This window comes from Ahaetulla prasina, chromosome 1 (assembly GCF_028640845.1).
Source record: "Ahaetulla prasina isolate Xishuangbanna chromosome 1, ASM2864084v1, whole genome shotgun sequence".
Taxonomy (NCBI): domain Eukaryota; kingdom Metazoa; phylum Chordata; class Lepidosauria; order Squamata; family Colubridae; genus Ahaetulla; species Ahaetulla prasina.
This window is the reverse complement of record NC_080539.1, coordinates 78,344,706-78,368,473: the sequence shown is the minus strand read 5'-3', so window position 1 is coordinate 78,368,473 and position 23,768 is coordinate 78,344,706. Positions and strand designations below refer to the sequence as shown.

At 38.7% G+C, this 23,768-nt stretch overlaps 1 protein-coding gene across 4 annotated transcripts in view; it reads left to right on the top strand.

Annotated features, from left to right (window-relative positions):
- Positions 1-15,113, top strand: part of KIF26B (kinesin family member 26B) — a 361,542-nt gene extending 346,429 nt beyond the window's left edge. For all 4 annotated transcript variants that reach the window (XM_058165246.1, XM_058165242.1, XM_058165253.1 and 1 more), the window contains 3 exons: positions 396-595; positions 2,330-2,480; positions 5,979-15,113. In XM_058165246.1, coding sequence (XP_058021229.1) covers positions 396-595; positions 2,330-2,480; positions 5,979-6,127 — 500 coding nt within the window. In that variant the 3' untranslated portion in view covers positions 6,128-15,113. The remainder of the gene's footprint in view (positions 1-395; positions 596-2,329; positions 2,481-5,978) is intronic.
- The last annotated feature ends 8,655 nt before the right edge of the window (positions 15,114-23,768 follow it).

The window sequence follows — 23,768 nt, the reverse complement described above, 5'->3', positions numbered from 1 at the left end:
AAGTTTAAATTTAAAACTAAACAATTTAAGAAAGCCCCGCACGAACAAACAGATATGTTTTCAGTTCGCGGCGGAAGGTCCGAAGGTCAGGTATTTGACGTAAACCAGGGGGAAGTTCATTCCAGAGAGTGGGGGCCCCCACAGAGAAGGATCTTCCCCTGGGGGCCGCCAGCCGACATTGTCTGGCGGACGGCACCCTGAGAAGGCCCTCTCTGTGCGAGCGTACGGGTCGGTGGGAGGCATGCGGTAACAGAAGGCGGTCCCGTAAGTACATTATATGCAAGTGCTTGTAGATTTGTCATGTTATATTGAATTATTGGTAGGAATTGGTATAATACAACAGTATTAGAAGCTTGTCCATTAACAACAACACTTTACAACTTAATATTGTTTAGGTTCTCAGAGACGGAGACTCATTCCAGCTTTGTCACTTGACACTACATCTCCTATAAGGAAGCCTACCAGTCCAGCCATACGCTGGGTAGATGGACCTCTGCGAAGTGCCCAGAGGGGGATGGGAGAGCCCTTTGAAATCAAAGTCTATGAAATCGATGATGTGGAACGGCTCCAGCGACGGCGCATGGGAGATAACAATGTGAGGCTATACTAATATTTTTTTAACAAGCACAGATACTGGTTTTATATTATATTTATATTTATTTGTAGATGCTTTCAGTTAAATTTGCAAAACACTCTTTAAATATATCCAGTGAAGTACTGTACTAACTGTAGGCATAATCCTAAATTCAAAGAGAACCCACAATATTCAATAAAAACAACTCCTAAGAGACGTCTGGGAATTCTGCTAAGAACAATAACGTTTTTGGCAGTTTGGCGGTTCGAATCCCTAGTACAGGTCTCCTGTGTGAGCAGGGGGTTGGACTAGATGACCTCCAAGGTCCCTTCCAACTTTGTTACTGTTGGCCGTACATGAAGCTTTCTGAAAGCGGTGTGGATATTTATTTATATGTATGTAACCTTTGCAGTCAAATCCAGTCATAAAATACCAAAGATCCCTCTTACAAGAAACATTTTTTTAAAAAATTGTGGTATGCTGCAGGAAATAATGACTTCTGACTTCGCCTCAGTAACTATACAGGTAGCCCTCAATTTATGATCACGATTGGAACTGGAACTTCTGTCACTTAAGCGATGTGATTGTTATATTTATGACTTTTTAGTAATTAAGTGAATCCAGCTTCCCCCACTGATTTTGATTGTTGGAAAGGTCACAAATGGCAATCACAAGACTCCAGGACACTGCAACCATTTTAAATACATGCCGGTTGCCAAGAGCCCAAATTTTAAATCACACGACCATGGGGATGCTGCAGTGAAAACCAGTCATAAGTTACTTTTTTCAGGGCCATCATAACTTTGAAGAGTTGTTAAATGAATGCTCCTAAGTCAAGGACTACCTGTACTCACACCTTCATTTGATCCACAAGTCCATGCTCACGTCTACAAACACAAAGAAACAGTATCCACAGAATCAGATTTACATTCATCAAAATAAGAATGATGGGTCCACAGAGTTGCTGTCTTCAATGAAAGTCCTGCTAAGGAAGAATGCATTGTGTTTGTGTTGAAGGAAACTCTGATTCAAAAGCTTTCAGTATATATACCATCCCTTTTGGACTATATATGTCTCTGAAGAATGCCAACTAAGTAATATAAATTGGATAAGGGTTTTGTTTTCCAATTCTTAAAACCAAATATTGTAATGCACCTATAACATCTATAGTGGATGGCATGGTGACACATCCTTAGTCCTGATCACTTGTCAAAGATAATGAATGGAGGGCTGTTATTTATGGGGAGTAGTCCGGAAAGATCATTTTTTGCTCTAGTGACTCATTCCTAGTTTCAGATCCATTCAGGTTAAAAGGAAATTGAGTGTTTTCCCTTGTAATTTGTTCTTACAAATGCCCCCTTTCCCAGGAACTATGGTAGTGAGAATAATACATTTCGTCTTAACTTCTGCTTTCACTCTTGGAATTGTAACCTTGATAATGAACCTTCTTCTTTGCAGAAATGTAATAAGCTTTAGGATGTGAAATAAAAATGAAAATAAAATGAAATTTAAAAATTTTTTAAAAATCCATTTGGGAGGAAATTTAGATTTAATGTGATAACAACTCCAGTAACATTATTACTCACCATCTCTTAAATGTCCAAGCTTTATTTGTGTAACTGTTTCCCCATGATTTAACTTAATCATGCCTCTGATTCCTACCAAATGAGAAATAATTGTACTGGAGAAATGTTTTTGTCTCATCTTTACCCTTTCCTTTTTTTTTTCTTTCTTCTCATATGTCTTACTGGGTAGGAGGTGATTTGCTACAACGCTAAGCTAAAAATCTTGGAGCATCGGCAGCAGCGAATTGCAGAGGTCAAGGCCAAGTACGAGTGGTTAATGAGAGAGCTGGAAGTGACCAAACAGTATCTGATGCTGGATCCCAATAAATGGCTCAGTGAATGTAAGGTTTTATGCCTCCTTGGTTAATTCATTGCAAAGACATTTTACTGGAATTTCAGCTTCGCCACTACTCTTTTTTAAGCAAGTAAAATTTCAATCTTGAAATTATATTTGACCTCAAGCAGGTTTGGATTGTCTGTGATTCTATTATGGTTCCCACATAATTCCCATTAAACTGTGACATTGGAAGCAAGTGGGCGTATTTGTTCAAAAGCTGAATCGGAGAAGTGAGAAATATTGCCATTACCAGATTAACGCAAAGGCGTCTCAGTCCACAGCTTCTGAAAATGAGGTTTCTTTTCCTCTTCTGCCCTCAGTTCACGCAGACATACACGTTACATAATAATTTTGCTCTTCCGCTATTAAATAATATTATAAGGCAAATTTAACCATTGCTCAAATATCTTATTAATCAGAAAGACATTTGATCCTTTATATATAGTCAGGAAAGAATAGAGATCATAAGAGTTGGAAAGGCTACTTCAGCTATTGAGTCCAACCCTTGCTTAGCTTAAGAAACTGAACATTAGCATTCTTGACAGATAAGTATCTTACCTCTGCATGAATGTAACTATGAAAGGGAAGTCTGGAACCTTTCCAAATAATTGGTTCCACTCTAAACTGCTTTTATTTGTGAGGGTTGTTTTTTTTTAATTGAATTGAAACCTGCCTTCCAATAACTTAAATCTATTATTTATGTTCTACATTCTGGAATAAGTGTGCTAGTTATACTGAGCATGTTCAATCTTCATAGAACTTAGTTTCTAGTCCCCTTATCATCCTCATAGTCTTTTTCAGAAGTTTTTCCAGTTTTTCCAAATCTTTCCTGAAATGTAATAACTAGAATTAGGCATAGTACTTCAAGTGGGGTGAATTGAAGCAAAATAAAGGGAAACGATTACATTTAAAATTTAACAAATAAATATTTATTTCCTAAAATTTGAAAACTGTACATCCATTGGTGAATCCTAAAATCATTGTCGTTCAGTCGCTAAGTCATGTATGACTCTTCATGTCCCCATGGACCATAGAATGCCAGGACCACAGAATGCCACTATCTCCCAAATTTATGTTCGTTGAATTAGAATAGAACAGAGCTGAAAGGGACCTTGGAGGTCTTCTAGTCCAGCTCAAGCAGGGGACCCTATACCATTTCAGACAAGTGACTGTCTAGTCTCTTCTTAAAAACCTCCAGTGATGGAGCGCCCACAATTTCTGAAGGCAAACTGTTCCATTGGTTAATTGTCCTCACTGTTAGGAAGTTTCTCCTTAATTCCAGATTGCTTCTCTCTTTGATTAGTTTCCAACCATTGTTTCTTGTCCTGCCCTCCGGTGCTTTGGAGAATAATTTGACCCCCTCTTCTTTGTGGAAGCCCCTAATTGTGTCAATGACATTATCTAAATTAATCCTAAAATTACATTTGGATTTTTTGCATCCAGAACAGTGGTAAAATATGAACCGGTTTGCTACCGGTTCCCTGACCGCACATGCGCACTGTGCCCCAAAAGGAGGCTTGGGAAGGTAAGTAGAACAGCAAGGGGGGATCAGTTGTGCCACGTGATTTAGCTTCGCTAGAAAGGATTTCCTGCTTTCTAGGAGAGCTAAACTGCGCAGCACAGCTGATCATCGGAAATACCGGTTTGGAGGAACCGGTAGCTTTTTTTTACTACCAGTTTGCCCAAACCGGTAGTTTTTATCACTACTGGTTCACCTGAACTGGAGTGAACCGGTAGTATTTCACCCCTGATCCAGAATTTACCATTAACTAATAATAATCAGCTATTATTCCAAGATATTTTTCAAAAATATTACCAATGTGGTGGTGGTGGTGGTGATGATGATGAATGAATGAATGATGACGCTGATGATGAACAACCCTTTAACAATCTTTAAGAAAGTCGAGCCCCAGAAATAAAAGTACCACAAAAAACTTCCGGGGGGGGGGGGACTCTGGAGAAGCTCAGTCTACAGACAGAAAGTCTGGGCATAAGGCTTACAATGTAACAAGCTTAACCCAGAGGCAGTTTCTAAAAACACTTACAGCCGCAGGGCAATTAAGATAAGGATTAGGCTAGGAATATAGGCATACTAGAATGTTTCCTTCCTGCCTCCCTTGCAGGATTAGCCCTGTAAAATGGGAGAAGATTTCTTCTAACAACCCGTTCACCTAGCTCTCAGAAAATTAACATCTGGTTCAGGAGAACCAGTGCAAACCAGTAGCAACCCAACTCTGAGTGACTGCAGTCATCCAACCAGCACTTAATTATTTTTAATGTATTTATTTTTATCCCTCCTGTATTATTATTTTATAAGTAACCCAAGACAGGGAACATACCTAATATTCCCTCCTCTATTTTCTCTGTACTAACAACTCTGTGAGGCTGAGAAAGAGTGACCGGACTAAAGTCACCAAGCTAGCTTTCATGCCTATAAAGAGTAAATCTCACAATGTTCTGGTTTCTAGTCTGGTTGATCTTTTGTTTCCTAAATGAAGAACTTTGCATTTGGCTCTTTTAAATTACATCTGATTACCCTGAGCCAAAATAATTTTCAATTTTATTTCTGTCTTTTAAGATTATTAGCAAATCGATCTAATTTTATGTCAGCCACAAATTAGATAGCTTTCCATTTGCTTCTTCATCCGTTAATACAATTGTTGACAAGTAGGGACCTCAGAACTAAACTTTGTGGTACCTTACTTAATTTCTTCACTCTCATTTAATAATCATTCATGAACAATGAGCAGTCCAGCTATTTTGTGAACAATAGAAAACAGTGCTGTGTCTGCTGCCTTATGCTTCCAGGTAGTATTTGTAGTATACAAATTTAATATATAAATACAGTACAGATCAATATAAAACATGAATATAATAACTATTGTTTTGAATGTATTGCTTCTTTGAATCTTATACGCATTTTGCCTTTGGCTACAAATGTCACTTTCTATTTTTAATCTTCCACAACTTTTCTACCTCACAAACTGTGGATAACAATTTTGATAGCCTTCTTCAGCCTGTTTTCTTCCACATGTATTCAATTTCAAGTGCCATCTAGAGGACACCAGGTTAGAGATGACTGACTGAAAACATCTGGTGATAGGAATGCTAACGCATGAAAGCTCATTCAAAGTAAACAACCTAAAAAGGCCATTTTGGGGGGTTGTTTTTTTTAAATGGAATGATTTTATTTTACCGGGTATAGCTGTTTGCAATCCAGCCAGTGAAAATTAGAAATACAAGTGGATAATTCAATGGCTTGCAAAGTTGCCCTATGCAAATAGTAACATGAATTTTGGTATTTTTTGTATACTTTTTTAATAGTAGCAGTGAATAGATTCTTGTACTCATGAATGTTGAGTACATTCATTGAATGTTGAATGTTGCAGATCCATATATGAATATAAATCATTCAAATTGCAAGATAGAGCTTGCATTTTCCTCTCTGACAGTAATTGGGTTAGTCTTGTTTCTCCACCAGTTTTTATTTCCTTTCTTACAGTTGATCTGGAACATGTTTTTGACTTGGATTCCCTGGAGTACCTGGAGGCTCTTGAATGTGTGACTGAGCGGTTAGAGAATCGTGTCAATTATTGCAAGGCCCACCTCATGATGATCACCTGCTTTGACATCTCTTCCAGACGTCGATGAAAAATTAACCTCAAGAATCTTTTGGACTACTGCCAGACACCCCTTTCCTTCTTTTTGAACTTATATCCCAAAGACCCAGAATGAGGATGAAGGTTGGTGCCATGCTTTGACTATGTGCGAGAAGATGGATTTTTTTTAATGATGCTGAATATATGTTGGAAAGCAAAGACGCTGAAAACAAGGATGTGGATTCTTCAAGCCTGAAAGAGCACTTTGAGAAATCTTGAGGACATGTTTGTACATAGGAACCTCTGCAGAAGTGATTTACCCCGCCCCATCAATAACTGAGGAGGGAGGAAGAAGCAGGTGTAGGGAGTTGCTGAGAGCCTCGGTATAGTAAAAATACATGGGGAAACTGTCTGAAGTGCCTTGCAAATCTTTATTATCCAAACATTTATGTTCATACTTCTTGTACAGATGGTGCTAGTCGACAAAAAGAAAAAGACAAAAAAATCAGATCACATTTTTTGAAATGTATTTACAGCCTGTTATTTTCACTTGGTGTTTTATTCTATTTCTGACTTGCTGTTTCTACGTAACTTGTGTTTGTAGAGATATTTCTTATCCGATACAGCATATAAATAAATGTTAACTGTCTTTTGTTGTTCAAGAGCAGAGTAAGACCACTCAAAGGGGGGGGGGAGAAAAGAAGTTAAAACTTCGGGATTAATCCCACAGATGTATGATGTAATAGAGGTTTCCCAGTGTTTAGTAAAAACAAAAATGATAATACAAAAAATACAACATGATAAGATTTCAGTTGGCACTAAGAAAATAGGGTATCACATGGTTTTGTAATATGTTCTCCTTTGGAAATAAATACATTGTTATGCATAGTCAGTCAACACTCCTATTGTGTTACGATTTAACCGAATATACTAACTCCGTGATGGTGAACCTATGGCACGCTTGCCAGAGGTGGCAACAGAGCCCTCGCCATCTACACACGCACCATTGCCATCTACACTTCTGGTTTCCAGCCTGCATATGTGTACCAGTCAGCTGGTCTTCGTGGGTGCCGAAGCGCCGGAAAACGGCCTAAAAATAGCCAAAAAGCAGGCCATTTTCGGGCCATTTTCTGGGCTGTTTTTGGTCTGAAATACTGCTGGAAAATGGCCCGAAAATCTGCCAAAAACAGCCATGTGAGTGCCAGCCAGCTGGTCTTCAGGTTGCTTGTGCTCCGGCGCGCATGAAGATCAACTGGCTGATGCGCATGCTGAAAGCCAAAGACTAGCTGGTCTTTGAGTTTCCGGCATGTGGGCATGCACGCCTGTTCTGGCTTGGGCAGTCAGTGCTGAAAAGATTCGCCATCGTTGTACTAACTTTTCCTAACATTACAATCATTGAATCATCAGAGTTGGATTGGGAGGGCCTAGGGAGGGTCATGTAGTCAAAGTATTTCCTCAAGTTCAAGTTGAGATAACTTGTGACTCCAGTCATGTTTATGAGCACAAGAATTTAATTGGTAAATCTGTTCAGCCAGCTCAGAAACCTTTGTATGCTTACAAATATTATCATCTCCTAATGTTTTTCCCCAACTCTACAGACACCTAATTTGTTCTCAATTAGGGAAGGCTCCAATAACAGAACAATTTTGCTGAAAAGGAAAGAAAAGAGGGAAAAATCTTGTAAAGTTGTTGCTCAAAGGAATTTTTATAATTCTAGATTTTGTCTAATCAGATAAAAATACTGAAAACTGCAAGCATTCATAACCATTCCATAGAAAGGCTAAAACTATTTGCATTAGAATTAAAATTATTGATTCTGTGCCCTATCTGTGTGCTGATCTTTGCTTATCCATGCAACAGAAATGATAAATTGCTTAATGCTATTTATCCAGCTGAGTCAGAATACAAAAGCTATTCAAAAGTGCATTGTGAAAAGTAAAATACAGAATGAAAGTTGATAGAGTTATCCAGTTAAATCACAAACCTCTTGTTTTAATTTGTTTCATTCTTTTTTATGTTCAAAAAGTTTTTATTAGTCAAAAATGGTTTATACAAATACATATCAGGTATGGTAAATTTTCATTTTTCTTATCTAAAATAAGAATTTTACTCAAATTTGTTTCATTCTTATCTCCAAGTCAATTAATTTGCTTTGGGGTTCTTTCTTTTCTACATTGTTTTTATTAAGGTTAAAGACCATCTGACTGATAGAAAGTGTTAGAAAACACTTCATTTTATGCATCTTCATATGTGCTATATGCATAAATAGAATAAAATATGTACAAAAAAGGTTAATTACAAATGAATTAAAAGTCAAGAACAAAAGTACTTGGTTAACAATGTAGGTTATGTAGCATATATAAATTGCCACAGTACAATATATTTTTGTCTTGATATCCTGCTTGTAGGCTTCCTTGATACCTCTAATTGGGCAGTAGGAGATATAGCTGGCTAGACATAGTAGAGCTTTGATCTCATCTGATAAGGTTCTACTTATGTTTAGAAGCAAAAAATCGGCACACACCAAGGCTTCAATCCATAGTCCTTAGAAAGAAAATATGAATTTTTCATGGCAGCAGAAAGGTTAGGGTTAAGAAAAAAAGTCCTTACCCTGATCTCTTTCTCTCTTTTTCTAAATCTAGGAGATTCTACTATTTAAAATAAAGGAAATCAGTGTTCGGGGAATTGTTTCCCCAACTCCTTCTGGCAAGCTAGATACCCCATTTTTTTAGGAATATGGATATAAAAGATTGCTTCTGACATGTGAAGTCCTATTGGGATCAGAACATTCCACCTCATGGTTAAGTTTCACTATACTTTTCAAAGGACTAAAATGAAAATATAGACACCTCATCACCGTTGCTACCACTATCACAAGAACTCGGATTTTTTTTCTTCCTTTTTTTTTAAAACAAATTAATGCTAGGAATAAAATGAAACTTCTGGCAGTATTAAATGAGATCACACTTTACTGTCTTCTGCTGTATTAAAAGTTAATCAGATTCATGTTGCCTATGGAACAGATTGATCTGCTCATACACAAAGCTGTCTGTGTATGTATGCAGTTGCCTAAATTAAAAGGAAAAATGGTTTAGATTTGTGCAGACCAATCCTATACTCTAAATCAGGGGTCTCCAACCTTGGCAACTTTAAGCCTGGTGGACTTCAACTCCCAGAATTCCCCAGCCAGCTTTGCTTTGAAGTCCACCAGGCTTAAAATTCCCAAGGTTGGAGATCCCTGCTCTAAATAACTAGAGCCTTGGCAGGGAAAACTGAGCAGTGGAATCCTAACCAGTTTTACTCAGAATTACAGTCCAATATATTCAACAAGGCTTTCAAGTAAGCTTAGGATAGACAGTTGTAGCCATAGTTGAATAAATTGGTTTTTAGTGATATTATGAATACCCCCATGATATATTATAGAGAATTTTTACTGGTCTTTACTAAGACTACCAAACTTAATTAAGACTCAAAATTAAAAACTGCTGTTTAAGAGGGTGCATGCTTTAATTTGTACTTGCCTTTGGCTTTATTCCTAATGTCCTGCATGGCCATCTCTCTGTGGAATGGAATGGTTCTCAGAGAAGTCGGAAGTTGATTATTAAATCAACTTCCTAGCATTTAAGATCATTAAATGCAGAAAAATGAAAATACTTTGAAAAACCCTCCATGGAGGAATAGTTGGCAAAGAGGACAGACTTTGAAGAGGTGGGAAAAATGACTTGTTTGATAAGGGAAAATGCAAATTTTTCTTAGTGACGGGAATCCCTTTATGGACTTTTTGCTGAAAACTGAAAAAAAAATGAATGTTTGATTGATGGGTTTGATGATTGGAAATGGCAGAATATGAAAAAAAGAGAGCCACAATGTAACCTCAGAGAGAAAAAGAGTGGATAAAATAGAAATGCATTTATAACTGCTATAAAGATTGGAAGCCACCCCTGTACAGGTAGTCCTCCACTTATGGCCATAATTGAGCCCAGAGTTTAGGTTGTTAAGTGAGAAATTTGTTAAGTGAGTTTTGCCTCATTTTATGACTTTTCTTGCTGCCTTTGTTAAGTGAATCTGGCTTCTCTGTTGACTTTGCTTGTCAGGAGGTCGCAAAAGATGATCACGTGACCCCAGGAATCTGTGCAATCATCATAAATATGATGATTGTCAAGCATCCGAACGATTGTCAAGCACCCAAATGTAAATCACATGACCATGGGGATGCTGCAACAGTCCTAAGTGTGAAAAATGGTCATAAATCGCTTTTTTCAGTGCCATTATAACTTCAAACGGTCACCAAACAAACTGTTGTAAATTGAGGACTACCTATCTTTTTCTTTCTTTCTTCTGTCTTGCTTTTTTGTCTTTTTTCATTACTTTCCTATTTACCGATCAATTTTCTTTTCTTTCTTTTGTCTTTTAAATGTGTATTGTTTTACAAAATAAAAACTTCTTTTAATAAATTAATCCAAAAAAGAAAAAGAGAGGAGTCGGAAGAAGAGCAGCAAGTTCAGTAGGTAAATTAATAATAGCTGCATGCAATGTCATTTTCACAGCATTATTTGCATATATACCTCCTTCCAGCTCTGCCCAATGAACAAATTTCCATAAGTAGTGCTCTAATTCTTCGAGCATCGCATGCACTGATTAATCTGAAATATTATTGTCCTACTTGATCACAAAATCATTTTATAAAATGCTAAAATCTTCTAACAACCTACTGGGAATAGCAAAGAGCTGCATAGAATGTCTTCAAGAGACCATTCCCGGAGAAACTGTTGATCTTTATAATTTGCTCTGCACTTCACTGTCTGCATTGTTTTAACTTTTATTTATGGGGGAATAACAACAACATTGTTTCTATGACATATCATAATAATGTATTTGAGTAGATGCTTATAAGATTTAAATAAATCTCAGTATGATTAACAAGGTTAATTATTAAATTAATAAATAAAGATCACCCTTTTGGGGGACTTGTTATAAAAAGGAAGATACATTGATGGATGTGACTTTTCTAGCCATTGCTATATACTTGTATTTCTACTTGACTACTACTTCTGTTGTTCACTTTTCTACTCAAAATTTCTCATACAAGATTTCAGTTATCCATATTCTCCTGATATAGAAGAAGAACATGTTAGTTCCTGACTTGATGGTAAAAGTGTGATAAACATCTAGCTAAATTTGCTCTCAATCTAGGCTTAGAGTTTGAATAGCTCTTTCATTGGCTATCAATTACAATTTGGGGGGGGAAATGGAAAAAGCATATATAGTGTCTATGCTCATGTTTTCAGATAATTGAATTATTTTTCTTTGAAATCTGCTCTCTTGCCTTTCTTTTGCATTTTTTCCCCAAGTTTCTTTAAAGTTCCAGAAAAATAAATAAAACCAGATGGGTTGTTAGTACAACATGAAACAAAACAGTTGCAAGGCTACTCAGCATTTAAAGTAGTTCAATTTGGTCATTATTTAGTGTGGAAGTTAATCTATAATACATTCACACGGTCTCTGTGAGTGTGATTTAATGAATTAGGAACTAAAAAAGTGACTTGACTATACATCCACATGTATACTTCAGTATGACTCTTACAGCTAAACTAAACTAACATAAGAGATGTACAGTTTGGGTGCTTTTTAAAAAAGCTATAGCTCTTCATCTCTTCAATCTATTTTTGGGCTGTGATGCTGGGAGAGATAGAACTTAATTCTGTCAAACCTGAATTGTTCCTCCTATGACCTATTTTCTCCTGGAGGCAAAATTCAGCTGGTCCTAAGTGGCAGTTTGATGAGGAAGAGTGAAAATACTGATCCACATGAGGCTCAGAAACAACAGTATACATTAGCACACTTTTTCTTACTTGCTATGCATTCTAGCCAGTTTTTCAATTTTCCTGAATTGTATTTCCAAGCTGTATCATGGGAAAACAGATACGATACTGTACCTAATAGAGAGAGAGTGTGTGTGGGTAAAAATAACTGGACATTCAAAAATAACAAAGTGTATTTATGTGTTTGAGTTGGCACAGTTATTCACAAGCATTAGAACTTAACTAACAAAGCTCATCACAAACCCATCAATAAAACCTTTTATCTGAATAAACTGCTTATTTATGCTGCATTTTATAGAAACCATACTTAAAAACATGTTTATGCTTCAGATTATAAAGTCAAGCTAGTATATTTGTTTCATGTTATCCTTCAAAAGAGATAGCATCCATAAATTGATGAGAAAATAATTTGAATATTGCTAAGTTAACATTCATTCCAGGTCTCCAGTTTTAATGGATGGCCATGTATATAAAAACTTTTGGGACTGAAACAAAACATGAATCAGGGTTTTTTATAATCCATCTTCTTATCTCCTGCCCCACTATTAGCCTATGTGAGGATAAGACTATAACATCACGGATGTCTTGCCATTAATATGTGAAAGCACAATGCTTTCATTGTGTATATCATTTCTGATGGAACATGGATATATAACTGGCATCTAAAATGACATCTGTTGCCTTTATTATTGTCCTAGCCAAAATGTAAACCATTAGTCAAATAGACAAGATAGCAATTCATTACCACACATAAAGTTTCAACTTACGTTATCTGTTTACTTCACATGGCATTCTATAATCCCAAAAAATTCTGACTGGTTTTTGGTTCACACAAGGATTTCTGAATGTTAATTGGTCCATCATACTGAGTAACTAAATTCCATGTTCAACATCTGCTTAACATTTATGAAATTCCTATTCTGTGTGTGTCTTTTTTTCCCTTTTCTTTTTATCAGATAATCATACTCTCAATGGTTTGAGTGATCATTCTAAATTAGTTTCAGATTTTTTTCCCCATCACAAAGCAGTTGTCTCAAACCAAGTAAGTAACTGTTGTAGGTTTCTCAAAGGATGTTGCTATCCAGAATCGATATTATTGGGAAATACCATATTTTTCGGAGTATAAGATGCACTGGAGACATAGCTTAGTTTTTGGGGAGGAAAATAGAAAAAAAAAATCTGCCTACCAGGTATTCATTCATCTGGCTAGCTCCTTAGTCTGGTCAGCTTCAGCACATTAGTTTGCTGTTTTTTATCCCCTGCTTGGGGATAAAAAACAGCTTCTAAATCACAACTGATCTTTGGGGAGAGAAGCAATGAGAAAAGCAGGCAAACCACGGAGATCGCTTCACTCGCTAGCGCCTTGTTAGGGCTGAAAAGTCGGAGGGAGCAGGGAAAGTGCTTCACTCGCTAGCGCTTCGTTAGGGCTGAAAAAAAAAGCTTCACAGCTGAGAGTTGGAGGGAGCAGGCAAAGCATGATCGCTTCACTGAAAAAAGCATGGAGATGGCTTCACTCACTAGCACCTCCGTAGGGCTGAAAAATAGCTTCGAAAAAGCTACATTCAGAGTATAAGACGCACTCAAATTTTCAGCCTCTTTTAGGAAGGAAAAAAGTGTGTCTTATACTCTGAAAAATACGGTAGTAATTCATTTGCATATATTGTACACCGTATGTTGGAAATTATATTCAAATTTAGTTTTCAGTTTGATCAAAGTCCAATATAGTGCAAAAAATTTGTTGGGTTAGACTCTAAAAGCAATGATGGATCAGAGCATGAAGTCTACTGTTACAATGGCACCACAAGAACATGAAGGAAATATCCATTAATAGGGGTGATAATGTAGCTGCATGAAAACTAACCATTGATAAGTTTGTCCTCTAAGAATTTATCCAGCCATCCAAGTTCACCAACACTAAATTCCGAAATTGAAGGACACACTATATGAAGTAATAATTCCTTAGTCCTGAAGGGTTTTTTTTTAAATTCAATATTTCCAGATGAAATACTAAGTGATACTCATTTAAATTAACCTTTTAAGTTTCCTTAAGGGAAGATAAATGTATTCTATAAAACTTTGAGTGGTCCTACTCATAGAGCATTTATTATAAAACGATGGTAATAAAAATGGTGCTTAAAAGCAGTTTCAGCAATATCTATATTACATATACTCTCTATATGGACTTAGTTACCTTATATATTGTATAATATATGTGTGAATGGATATATGAATAAAACAATTACCTGGAGATTTTGCGCATATATAGATACTACTTTTTCTACATTTTAATTAATCCCCAATTTTCCCTGCTGAAACTGCTATCTGACATCCATCATCTATTTGACGTTATGAAGGACATAATTTATTTGTAAACTCAGGATGTTCTTGCTTTATAGACTTGCTTGTATTTTATAATTTATTTACCCATCATGATTGGAAATGCTTATCTAAGTACTATGCATTAATGTGTACTTTTGCTGAGTCCATTGCGTTCTGTCTGTGGCAATGTTCTTTTTCATAGTGAGTGATACAATAAAGTCACGTAAGATTGGAAAGTGTCCTTTGCCTTGGGCAAAACGCTTCTACTGAGTCAGTCATGAAAAGCTCCACTACAAGACAGACACACAATTCAATATTGTCCTAAAACAGCTCAGCTTTATTGGACCAGAAAGAAACACTACAAGCAGTAGGACAAGAGTGGAAAAGAAAAAGACAAAGACATCATCTGGAAGCATATTGATGGAATATGTTAAGCCTTTTACCATTAAAATGTAAAATTTACAGTTTGCTGACTTACAAAGGCTCTTACCTTTTGTGGTATATGAGGTGTGAAATATGCTGTCATGTTTAAAAGATATAAATGTATAGTGGCATTAAATGTTTACTTTTATGTTACCCATCCTAATTTCCACCAAGTCTTGGCTTCAGTGGAAAAATGCCATTTTTTTTACTAATTTCTGGAGTAAAATTTTGTCAACACAAACTACAATGTTGTTTGTTGAGAAAATAGGCATGTGAGAAAACACTAACTTCACCAATGTCATTTCGCCAGAAGACAAACTAATGTAAATGATTTCCTGGGTCAATAAGATGAACTCACTGGATATTTAAAGGGTTTAAGATTTATTAGAACAATTTGACTAGAACTAGTAGAGTTTGCTTGCTGATATCAATGGGAGTGCTCTAATAAAGTGATGGTCACATCTTTACAATTTACCTTCTCATCTGCCAAGCTCATTGGCACAACCAATGTTTAATAAATGTTGATTGTGATGCTTAACCAGAAAGCAGATACAGTACATTTATTATTTTCTCTCTGAAATGTAGATATCAAGTGTCCATTTTCTGTAGCTTGTTCTTAAAATGAATAATTGTCTGAATTCACAACTGACTAGTGGAATTATGGACATGAGCTATTGGTATGTATCAGTTTCTTTCATTCCTTACAAAGCATACACCATTGATGGATGAAATATTCTTGTTTAATTTCAGAGGGGCAGAGTTCAACCCTTACCTTTCCCCAACAATCTCTGAAGATACTGTTTTCCAAAATCTGTACAATCGCAAGCAATTGCGATTGTATAGCAATGTGTAGAAAGTGGAGCAAAGGAACATAGGAAAGCAAAATGTGAACACGTCAAGAACAAATAAAACAACTACCAACGAATAGCAACTAAGCAGTCAGCTCTTAACCACCCCAGAATCTGGAATATAATCAATTCTGAAAATATTTCCAGATTTAAGGCCAGGGCGGAGATGTCTCTTAATATGGAAGCTGTTGGCAGGAAGATTGCTTCCTGCTTTAACCAAGTAGGGTCAGATCTCAAACATTGTAGCCTCAAGTACAGGGCTATCAAACTCCTGATTTGCAGGCCGGATGCATTATGTGCTGCCCATGCTCCTGCTCGGTTTAGCAAAGGGGAAAGTCTCGATACGTCATGCGATGCCGCCATTACAATGTGTGTTTGACACCCCTGCTCGAGTAGGTCTTTTAAGTACTAAAAATACTGCTTTCTTAGCTGAAATCTTCAACAAATGTCAAACCGAGACCATGATAATAATATACACAGACAGGAGATGATCCAGATAAGTATCACAATAACTGGATCATAGAAATGAACTTTTCTAGAGTATGGTTTTTGAGTTAATAAAAGGCCCTGTTAGCTGCAGCTATTATTTGGGATACAGGACAACTCCTAAACTGCACGTTCATTAGAGCAGCAAATGCAGCTAAGTCCAGAGCAAAATCATTGTCCACAGATGGTTGGTATCCCTCCAAGTAGAGCTTTTGTAGTTTATTACTACAAGCTGTTCATTACTGAATGAAGGTGATATTTAAGTAGACCTAACTAGGTTTCCCCCAGACTTAGTGGGAATACAACTTATTATTTTTCTGATAATGGAAAAGGCAATGCAAAGTTCCTGCCTTAAAGTAGAAAAAAAATGATGACACATTAATCTTTTGACAGCTTGCCCAGTGATTGTGCATTATGCTGTATTATGATTTAGAATGGTTTATGAAATAGGCCACAGACTTATGATTACTCAGCACAGTTTTTATGGCATCAACTGCCACTAAAGAGATTCAATCCCCACCCAGATGAAGAACACAATAGTTGGTGTTGGAATCAGTTCAAAGATTGCCAGCATCAGGCAATTTAATAGGCAACCAGTCCTGAGTTTTCTTGGCTTGACTTTTTCAGTGAGAGAGGAAACAAGACTGGGGCAAAATTAAGATGGATAATGATAAAGGATCTTTTGTCCTGCAATAAAACAGATTAAATACTTTGCCTTAATTAGGCCATTTTATTTTCTATTCATTGCTAATCCAAAGAAATCTTCAGAATTTTCCTCATTGTATTTTTTTAATCCACTCCAAAATGGATAAGGTATTAAGCAATCCATCTCATTACCCACTAACTTCCTTTTTAAATGCTGCTCATTTTATTCTAATATGCTCAGCACCTTCACTGAAGCCTGCTAGAGATTGAATCTGAGAGTAAAATGTTTAATCTCTCTTCTATCAGAACCTAATATTGAAATTCCTGGAGCTGCTGTTATTACTACAATAATCTAGTTATTTTCATGAGAGAAATAAACATGCAGATATGCATTTAAGGAAATACATATAGTATATTTTGCTTACCATGGACACTAAAAAGAATTTGAAATACTAAAGGATTAAGGTGATAATGAAAATAAAATAAAAATAATATAAAGTCATAATAAAGTAAAATAAAATAAAAATTGGTGGTAACAGTGGTAGTCACTTTACTTCAATTTTCCCCTATCACAGGTCTCCTAGCATCCTGGATAGTAGTAAAGTAAATTGCAGGCCAACACACCTATCAAAGGCCTCCAGAGTTGTAGTACAGCTGCTACCTCTCATCAGCCAAAATAACATATTTTGTAAATTACACTCCCAGCAAAAGAGCATGGAGAATTACCACAGTGTTGGCTGTTTTTGTCATGTTTACAGGTTAAACACAAGCATTTCAAACAAAGAGAATGCCAGAGTGAAGGATTCTGCCTTGTGGTAAATCATTGTTTACTTCTGAAAGGAAGAGCTGAATTTGGTCCCAGGTTTGTCATTCAAAGGCTAAACGGCTTTAAAAATTCTCAGGGATATTGTTTAAACAATATTTGAAAATAAGGATCATGGTGAGAATTATCAGAAGGCACCTCACCTTTGTAATCCTTTGTGCCAGTTGGTTTTTTATGGTTTTGGTTTATAAACTTTAAACAAAGAGCCTGTAAAACTCAGTTGCTAATCCCAGTCTTTCAAACCAGCACTACGATTATCTTGCAGGAAAATATAAGATAGCAAAAGTGGGATGGATATGATTTAAAGCTGGGTTTAAGAAACATAATTGGTCAAAATGAAATTAAAATTCTGGCCTATGAAGCAAGACTAATTTATATGGGCTAAATTATCTTTTTAAGAAATTCATGTCCTTCAAACTGAAGTATTCATGTAATTTCTTTCACTCCTTGGAAGACTCAAGTCTGAATCTGAAAAGGATTCAGAAAGCGGATGCTTTACTAGTTCATTTCCATTTCTGCTGGCCCAAAACAGCATCCATCTACCTCTACTGTTGTCATTTGATGCTTTTGCCAGACCAGACTATATGAGGAAGACTATGGCAAGAGGCTCTGAAAAAACATTATCTCTGTCTGCCTGACACCATCTTTTCACAGACAAAGTTTAGAAAAATCCATCATGTTTCTTATCTCAGATCTTTATTTCAGTTTCTCCACTTCTCAGAAGCTTTTCTTCAATTGAGGCACTGCTGATCTTTTTTTAATGTTCATTTTAATATTTTCAATTTTATTTCAGTCCAAACTGCCATTTCCTCCCATTCTATTTTCCTGATATTTTAGACTTTAGTCCACCAAATCCTGAAACCAAAGTGTAGCACAAACTCTAAAGCCGAAAAATAAGACAGGCAATATTTATTTCCAGAAACTAAAAAAAAGAAAAGAAAAGTGGCTTTGGGCAGGTGAAAAAGTCAAGATGTCAGCCACAACTGATTAAATGAAGCCCACCCCACTGCATATGAATAAAGGCTCAGGGTTTGATTGATCAGTGATAGCAGTCATCTTGACTTTAAAACACACACACACACACACCAGACAGGCAAAACAGGGTGAAAAGAAAATGGTGACATGTGCCATCACCAAATTCAAAATTATTGTTCACAATAGTTTCCTGAAAAGTGTCCCTCCAGAGGAGACGACTTCCGGTGTCCAGCGGCAACGGACGTCTGGAAGGCTTCTCCTGCCTCCAGCGCCCGAATCCGGCCGCCGCCGAGGCCCTCAGGGGCCAGGTGTTCCGAAAAGGACACCTGCCGCACGGACGGCTCGCCAGGGGTCTCCCAGCCGACATACAGGACTGTGGGGACCGATGCTGGTGCGTCCTAGGCTTGGCGGGGTTTGGAGGCCACAGGCCGCGGCCATTATTTTGGTCGTCGCCTGGGCCGCTGTGCCCGGTGACACCGGGGCATTGGATTTATAACTGCAGCAGCCTGGTGGTGAGCAGGGAACGGAGAAGAATTGAGGAGGAGAAGGGAAGGGAATATCGGTAAACGTGAGTGGAGTGCTCCGGAGTGCGGGGTTTTTCTCCCGGCGGTGGGAAGGAGCACGAGTTATTCTGGAGAGAGGAGAACTTAAAATAAGAAGATTACCGGTTTTGTGGAGCTCTGGAGAGAAGAGGTGATGGAGAAATTTAGGAGGGAAGGTTTGAGGCCCCCCCTCCTTCTGGGGAACAGTGGTGGCGTCCAGCTTCCGCCTTCACTATGAGAATTTTGATGACATCACTTCCTTCGGCTTCCTGGTTGACTAACTGTACTCTGGACTCGTTGCTCCTGTGAGTGCCCCTGGTGGATCCGGAGGAAATTACAAGGATACTGTGCCTGCCTGAGGATTTTGTATTTTTTTTCCTTAATGGCAAAGGTCAGAGACCAACTGCTGGAGAGATGGAGAGAATTTTGGAAAAGTTATCTAATATGGACAAGAAATTGGATGAAATAAGAGCAGAAATTGTGACTATCCAAAAGGATTTAAAGGATACTCAACAAGTTTCAGCAGAAAACAAGCAGAAAGTGGAAGGTTTGGAGGGTGAGATGCGGCAGTGCAGAAAAGAGAGGAGACGACAGGCAATGCTGTGCTTGGACTACAGATGGATAAAATGTCTTATTTCCTTAGGTTTCAAAATTTGGAAGAAGTGGACCAAGAAGACTTGAGAGATGTTGTGACTAAATTGTTGGGAGAATTTCTTGGGAGAGGTGTTGATTTCATGAATTGGGATGTGGATCGAGTTTATAGAGTTAATTCGCAATATGCACGCACGCATGCAGTTCCCAGAGAGGTTCATGTCAAATTTGTGAGAAGAGAGACGAGAGATGAAATTCTTAGAAAACATAGGAGTGGGGCACTGATTTACAGGGGCAGGAGATAGCCATTCTGAGGCAGATTCCCAGACAGGTACGTGAAAAAGAAAGAAATATTATTTTTGTCAAGCAAATTGTACCAGAAGGAGTGGGCTTCAGATGGCTGATGCCAGAGGATTGATGATTTTCCGGGAGGGCATTACGAAAAAATCAGTACAATTATGGAGGCTACGGCCTATGTGGAGGAACACAAAGCCTCCTGGAATCAGATGACCCAGGAATTGAAGAAGGGAGGTTATAGATCATGGGGCGGAGCGGCTGCCGCTGTTGCGGCCCTGGAGTTGGGTCAGGCTGAACCCAGAGTTCTGAGATCCAAAACTAGGAAGTGATAAAGATATTTGGGATTGTGTTGGTTTTCCTTATTCTCTTTTGTACGATATTCTGTTTATTCTTGACTCTTCTTTATTACGTTTTTAAAATTTGTAAATTTAGCTACTTCGTGTCACCTGCTTGCCATATGGCTGTTGTATGTGTTAAAAAATTTGAGTAAAATTCTTATTTTAGATAAGAAAACTGAAAATTTACCATACCTGATATGTATTTGTATAAACCTTTTTTGACTAATAAAAACTTTTTGAATAAGAAAAAAGTGTCCCTCCATACACCAATAGAATAGAATAGAATTTTATTGGCCAAGTGTGATTGGACACACAAGGAATTTGTCTTGGTGCATAGGCTCTCAGTGTACATAAAAGAAAAGATACGTTCATCAAGGTACAACATTTACAACACAATTGATGGTCAATATATCAATATAAATCATAAAGATTGCCAGCAACAAGTTATACTCATACAGTCATAAGTGGAAAGAGATTGGTGATGGGAACTATGAAACGATTAATAGTAGTGCAGATTCAGTAAATAGTTTGACAGTGTTGAGGGAATTATTTGTTTAGCAGAGTGATGGCCTTCAGGAAAAAACTGTTCTTGTGTCTAGTTGTTCTGGTGTGCAGTGCTCTATAGCGTCGTTTTGAGGGTAGGAGTTGAAACAGTTTATGTCCAGGATGCGAGGGATCTGCAAATATTTTCACGGCCCTCTTCTTGATTCGTGCAGTATACAGGTCCTCAATGGAAGGCAGGTTGGTAGCAATTATTTTTTCTGCAGTTCTAATTATCCTCTGAAGTCTGTGTTTTTCTTGTTGGGTTGCAGAACCGAACCAGACATATACACAGCACTTTGGTTTTTCAATATATCTTATCTATATTTATGTCAATTATTATATTTTAAAAATGCAGTAACCATAATTACAAATGGTAGCAAATGAGTTATTGCTATTTCTTGGAGCTTAAAGAGAAAAGACTCTTGCTATGGAAGCTTGATCCCCTTCTAACAGCTCAATTCACCAAGAATAAAGTTGCCATCCTCAAACTGCTTAGCATGTATTGTTAGGCCAAGAAAAGGTGTGGTAACATCTCTAATACTTTTCTTGTATGCCAGAAGTGTTTCTGAGTGTTTCTTCTGCTTTTAGCAGTTGCTATTTGTAGAGGTTAGTACACTTGCAAACTGCTTTTAAAAGGAATGGAACAATCAGTCAGTCATGGTACAATCAATTTAGGTAGGAAATACTATAGAGGCATTAGGAGGAGTTTCCCCCCCCCCAGGGTAATCTGCACAGATTGGTTATTGTTATTTTCTGACAGACTCCAGCATTGAAATAAAGTTACATTTTATCAGGGTCCAACATTACAAATATAATGGCCATTTAGCCTGACTAGGTGGCTCAGTGGCTAAGACACTGAGCTTGTTAATCAGAAAGGTCGGCAATTCGATGGTTCGAATCCCTGGTACAGGTCTCCTGCATGAGGAGTGGGTTGGACTAGATGACCTCCAAGATCGGTTCCAACTATGTTACTGTTATTTCTTTTATGCATATTTTAAAAAATGTCTATTAGAATTTGAGGACCCATCTCCATCATGGAAAAAGCAGATTGTCGGAGTGTTGTTAAAACATACTTGAAAGGGCCCTGTTGAGGACTTAAGAGTGTAGGATGAACTCTAGGAATCGATATCTTGAGTTATGCACCAATGGTGAGTTTCAAAATTTTTTACTACCGGTTCTGTGGGTGTGGCTTGATGGGCGTCGCTTGGTGGGGGTGGCAGGGGAAGGATACTGTAAAATCTCCATTCCCACCCCACTCCAAGGGAAGGATACTGTAAAATCTCCATTCCCTTCCCAATCCAGGGGAAGGTTACTGCAAAATCCCCATTTCCTCCCAATCAGCTGGGACTTGGGAGGCAGAGAATAGATGGAGGTGGGGCAGGGGTGAAATGCTACCGGATTGGACCAGATCGGGCGAGTAGGTAGCGGAGATTGGTTCTGGTTCGCCGATCCGGTAGCAATCGCTGGCTGGCCACGCCCCCGAACCACTCCATGGCCCGCAGTCCAGCCTTCGCAAGCTGGATACCAGAACACCAGGAAGGCAGCTCGCCACCTGCTCGCCCTTAGGTCAAGGGCCGGGGCCCAATCCCCAAGGCCCCGGAGCCGCCGCCTGCCCCAACCGGGTCCGGCCTTTCCCCGGAACCGCCGCCCGCTCTTCCTTTGCCCACTTGCTGCCCGCTTGCCGCCTATTCCCCCTTCGCCTTTGGTCAGGACCCAGGGATACCTCATTCCCCTGAGATCCCAGAGCCACCCCCTGCTCGCCACCTGCCTCAACCGGGTCGGGGAATGCACCATTCCCCAAAACCAGCCTTGTCCCGGAGCTGCCGCCTACTCTTCTTTCACCACGCAGCGTATACTTACTTTCTTCCAGCGGCTGGCTGGCAGGAAAGGCAAGCGTCCAAAAGATACTGGAGTCCCTCTCCTTGAATATGCCGCCACCATTGCTGCTTGCTCCATGCATCGGCTGCACAAGTGCACACCGTTTATTTCATTTATTTATCAGCAGCAGGTTGGGTGTGTGCTTGCGCAGCTGGCGCATAGAACAAGGCAGCATATTCAAGGAGAGCAACTCCGGTAACTTTTGGACGCTTGCCTTTCCTGGCAGCCAGCCGCTGGAAGAAAGTAAGTATATGCCGCGTTATGAAGGAAGAACGGGCGGCAGCTCTGGGACAAGGCTGGTGTCAGGGAATGGTACATTACCCGACCCAGTTGAGGAGGCAGTGAGCAGGGGGTGACTCCGGGGCCTCAGGGAATGGGGCATCCCTGGGCCCCAGCCCTTGACCAAAGGCGAAGGGTGAACAGGCGGCGAGCGGGCGGTGAGTGGGCGGCAGCTCCAGAGAAAGGCTGGAGTTGGGGAATGGTGCATTCCCCGACCCCGTTGAGGCAGGTGGCGGCTCTGGGGCCTAGGTGAAGGGAGAACAGGTGGTGAGGGAAAAGGAAAAGGCAGAATAGGAATTAATTTTTTTTCCCTACTGGGTTCTGTGGGCGTGGCTTGGGGGGGGTTGTGACTGAGTGGGCATGGCTGTGAGTGACATTGAGTTGGCCACACCCACTCAGTCACAGGACACACCCACCCACCAAGCCACACCCACAGAACAGGTAGCAAAAAAATTTAGATTTCACCCCTGAGGTGGGGCCAGTCAGAATTTTTATTACCAGTTCTCCGAACTACTCAAAATTTCCGCTACTGGTTCTCCAGAACTGGTCAGAACCTGCTGAAACCCACCTCTGTTATGCACCATAGTTCCAATTACTGGATTGCTCAAGAGATCAATATCCTGAGCTTCCTTTACCCTTTCTTATGGTTACTACTGTGGAGCACAATGTTGGACTCTAGTATGACTTCTTTTAGAATCAATTAAGAATTGTGCTTTCGCAAGAAATATTCCTGTCATAATTCCCCTCCCGTGCTGTCAAATACAGCAATAATATTTCTTTGCTGCATTTTGTAAGAACGTTCTCATTAAATATTGCTTTAAATCTATTTTTGGGCTACAGTACATTTAACCCCTCCCCCATCATATTAAACGTATTTCTTTTTT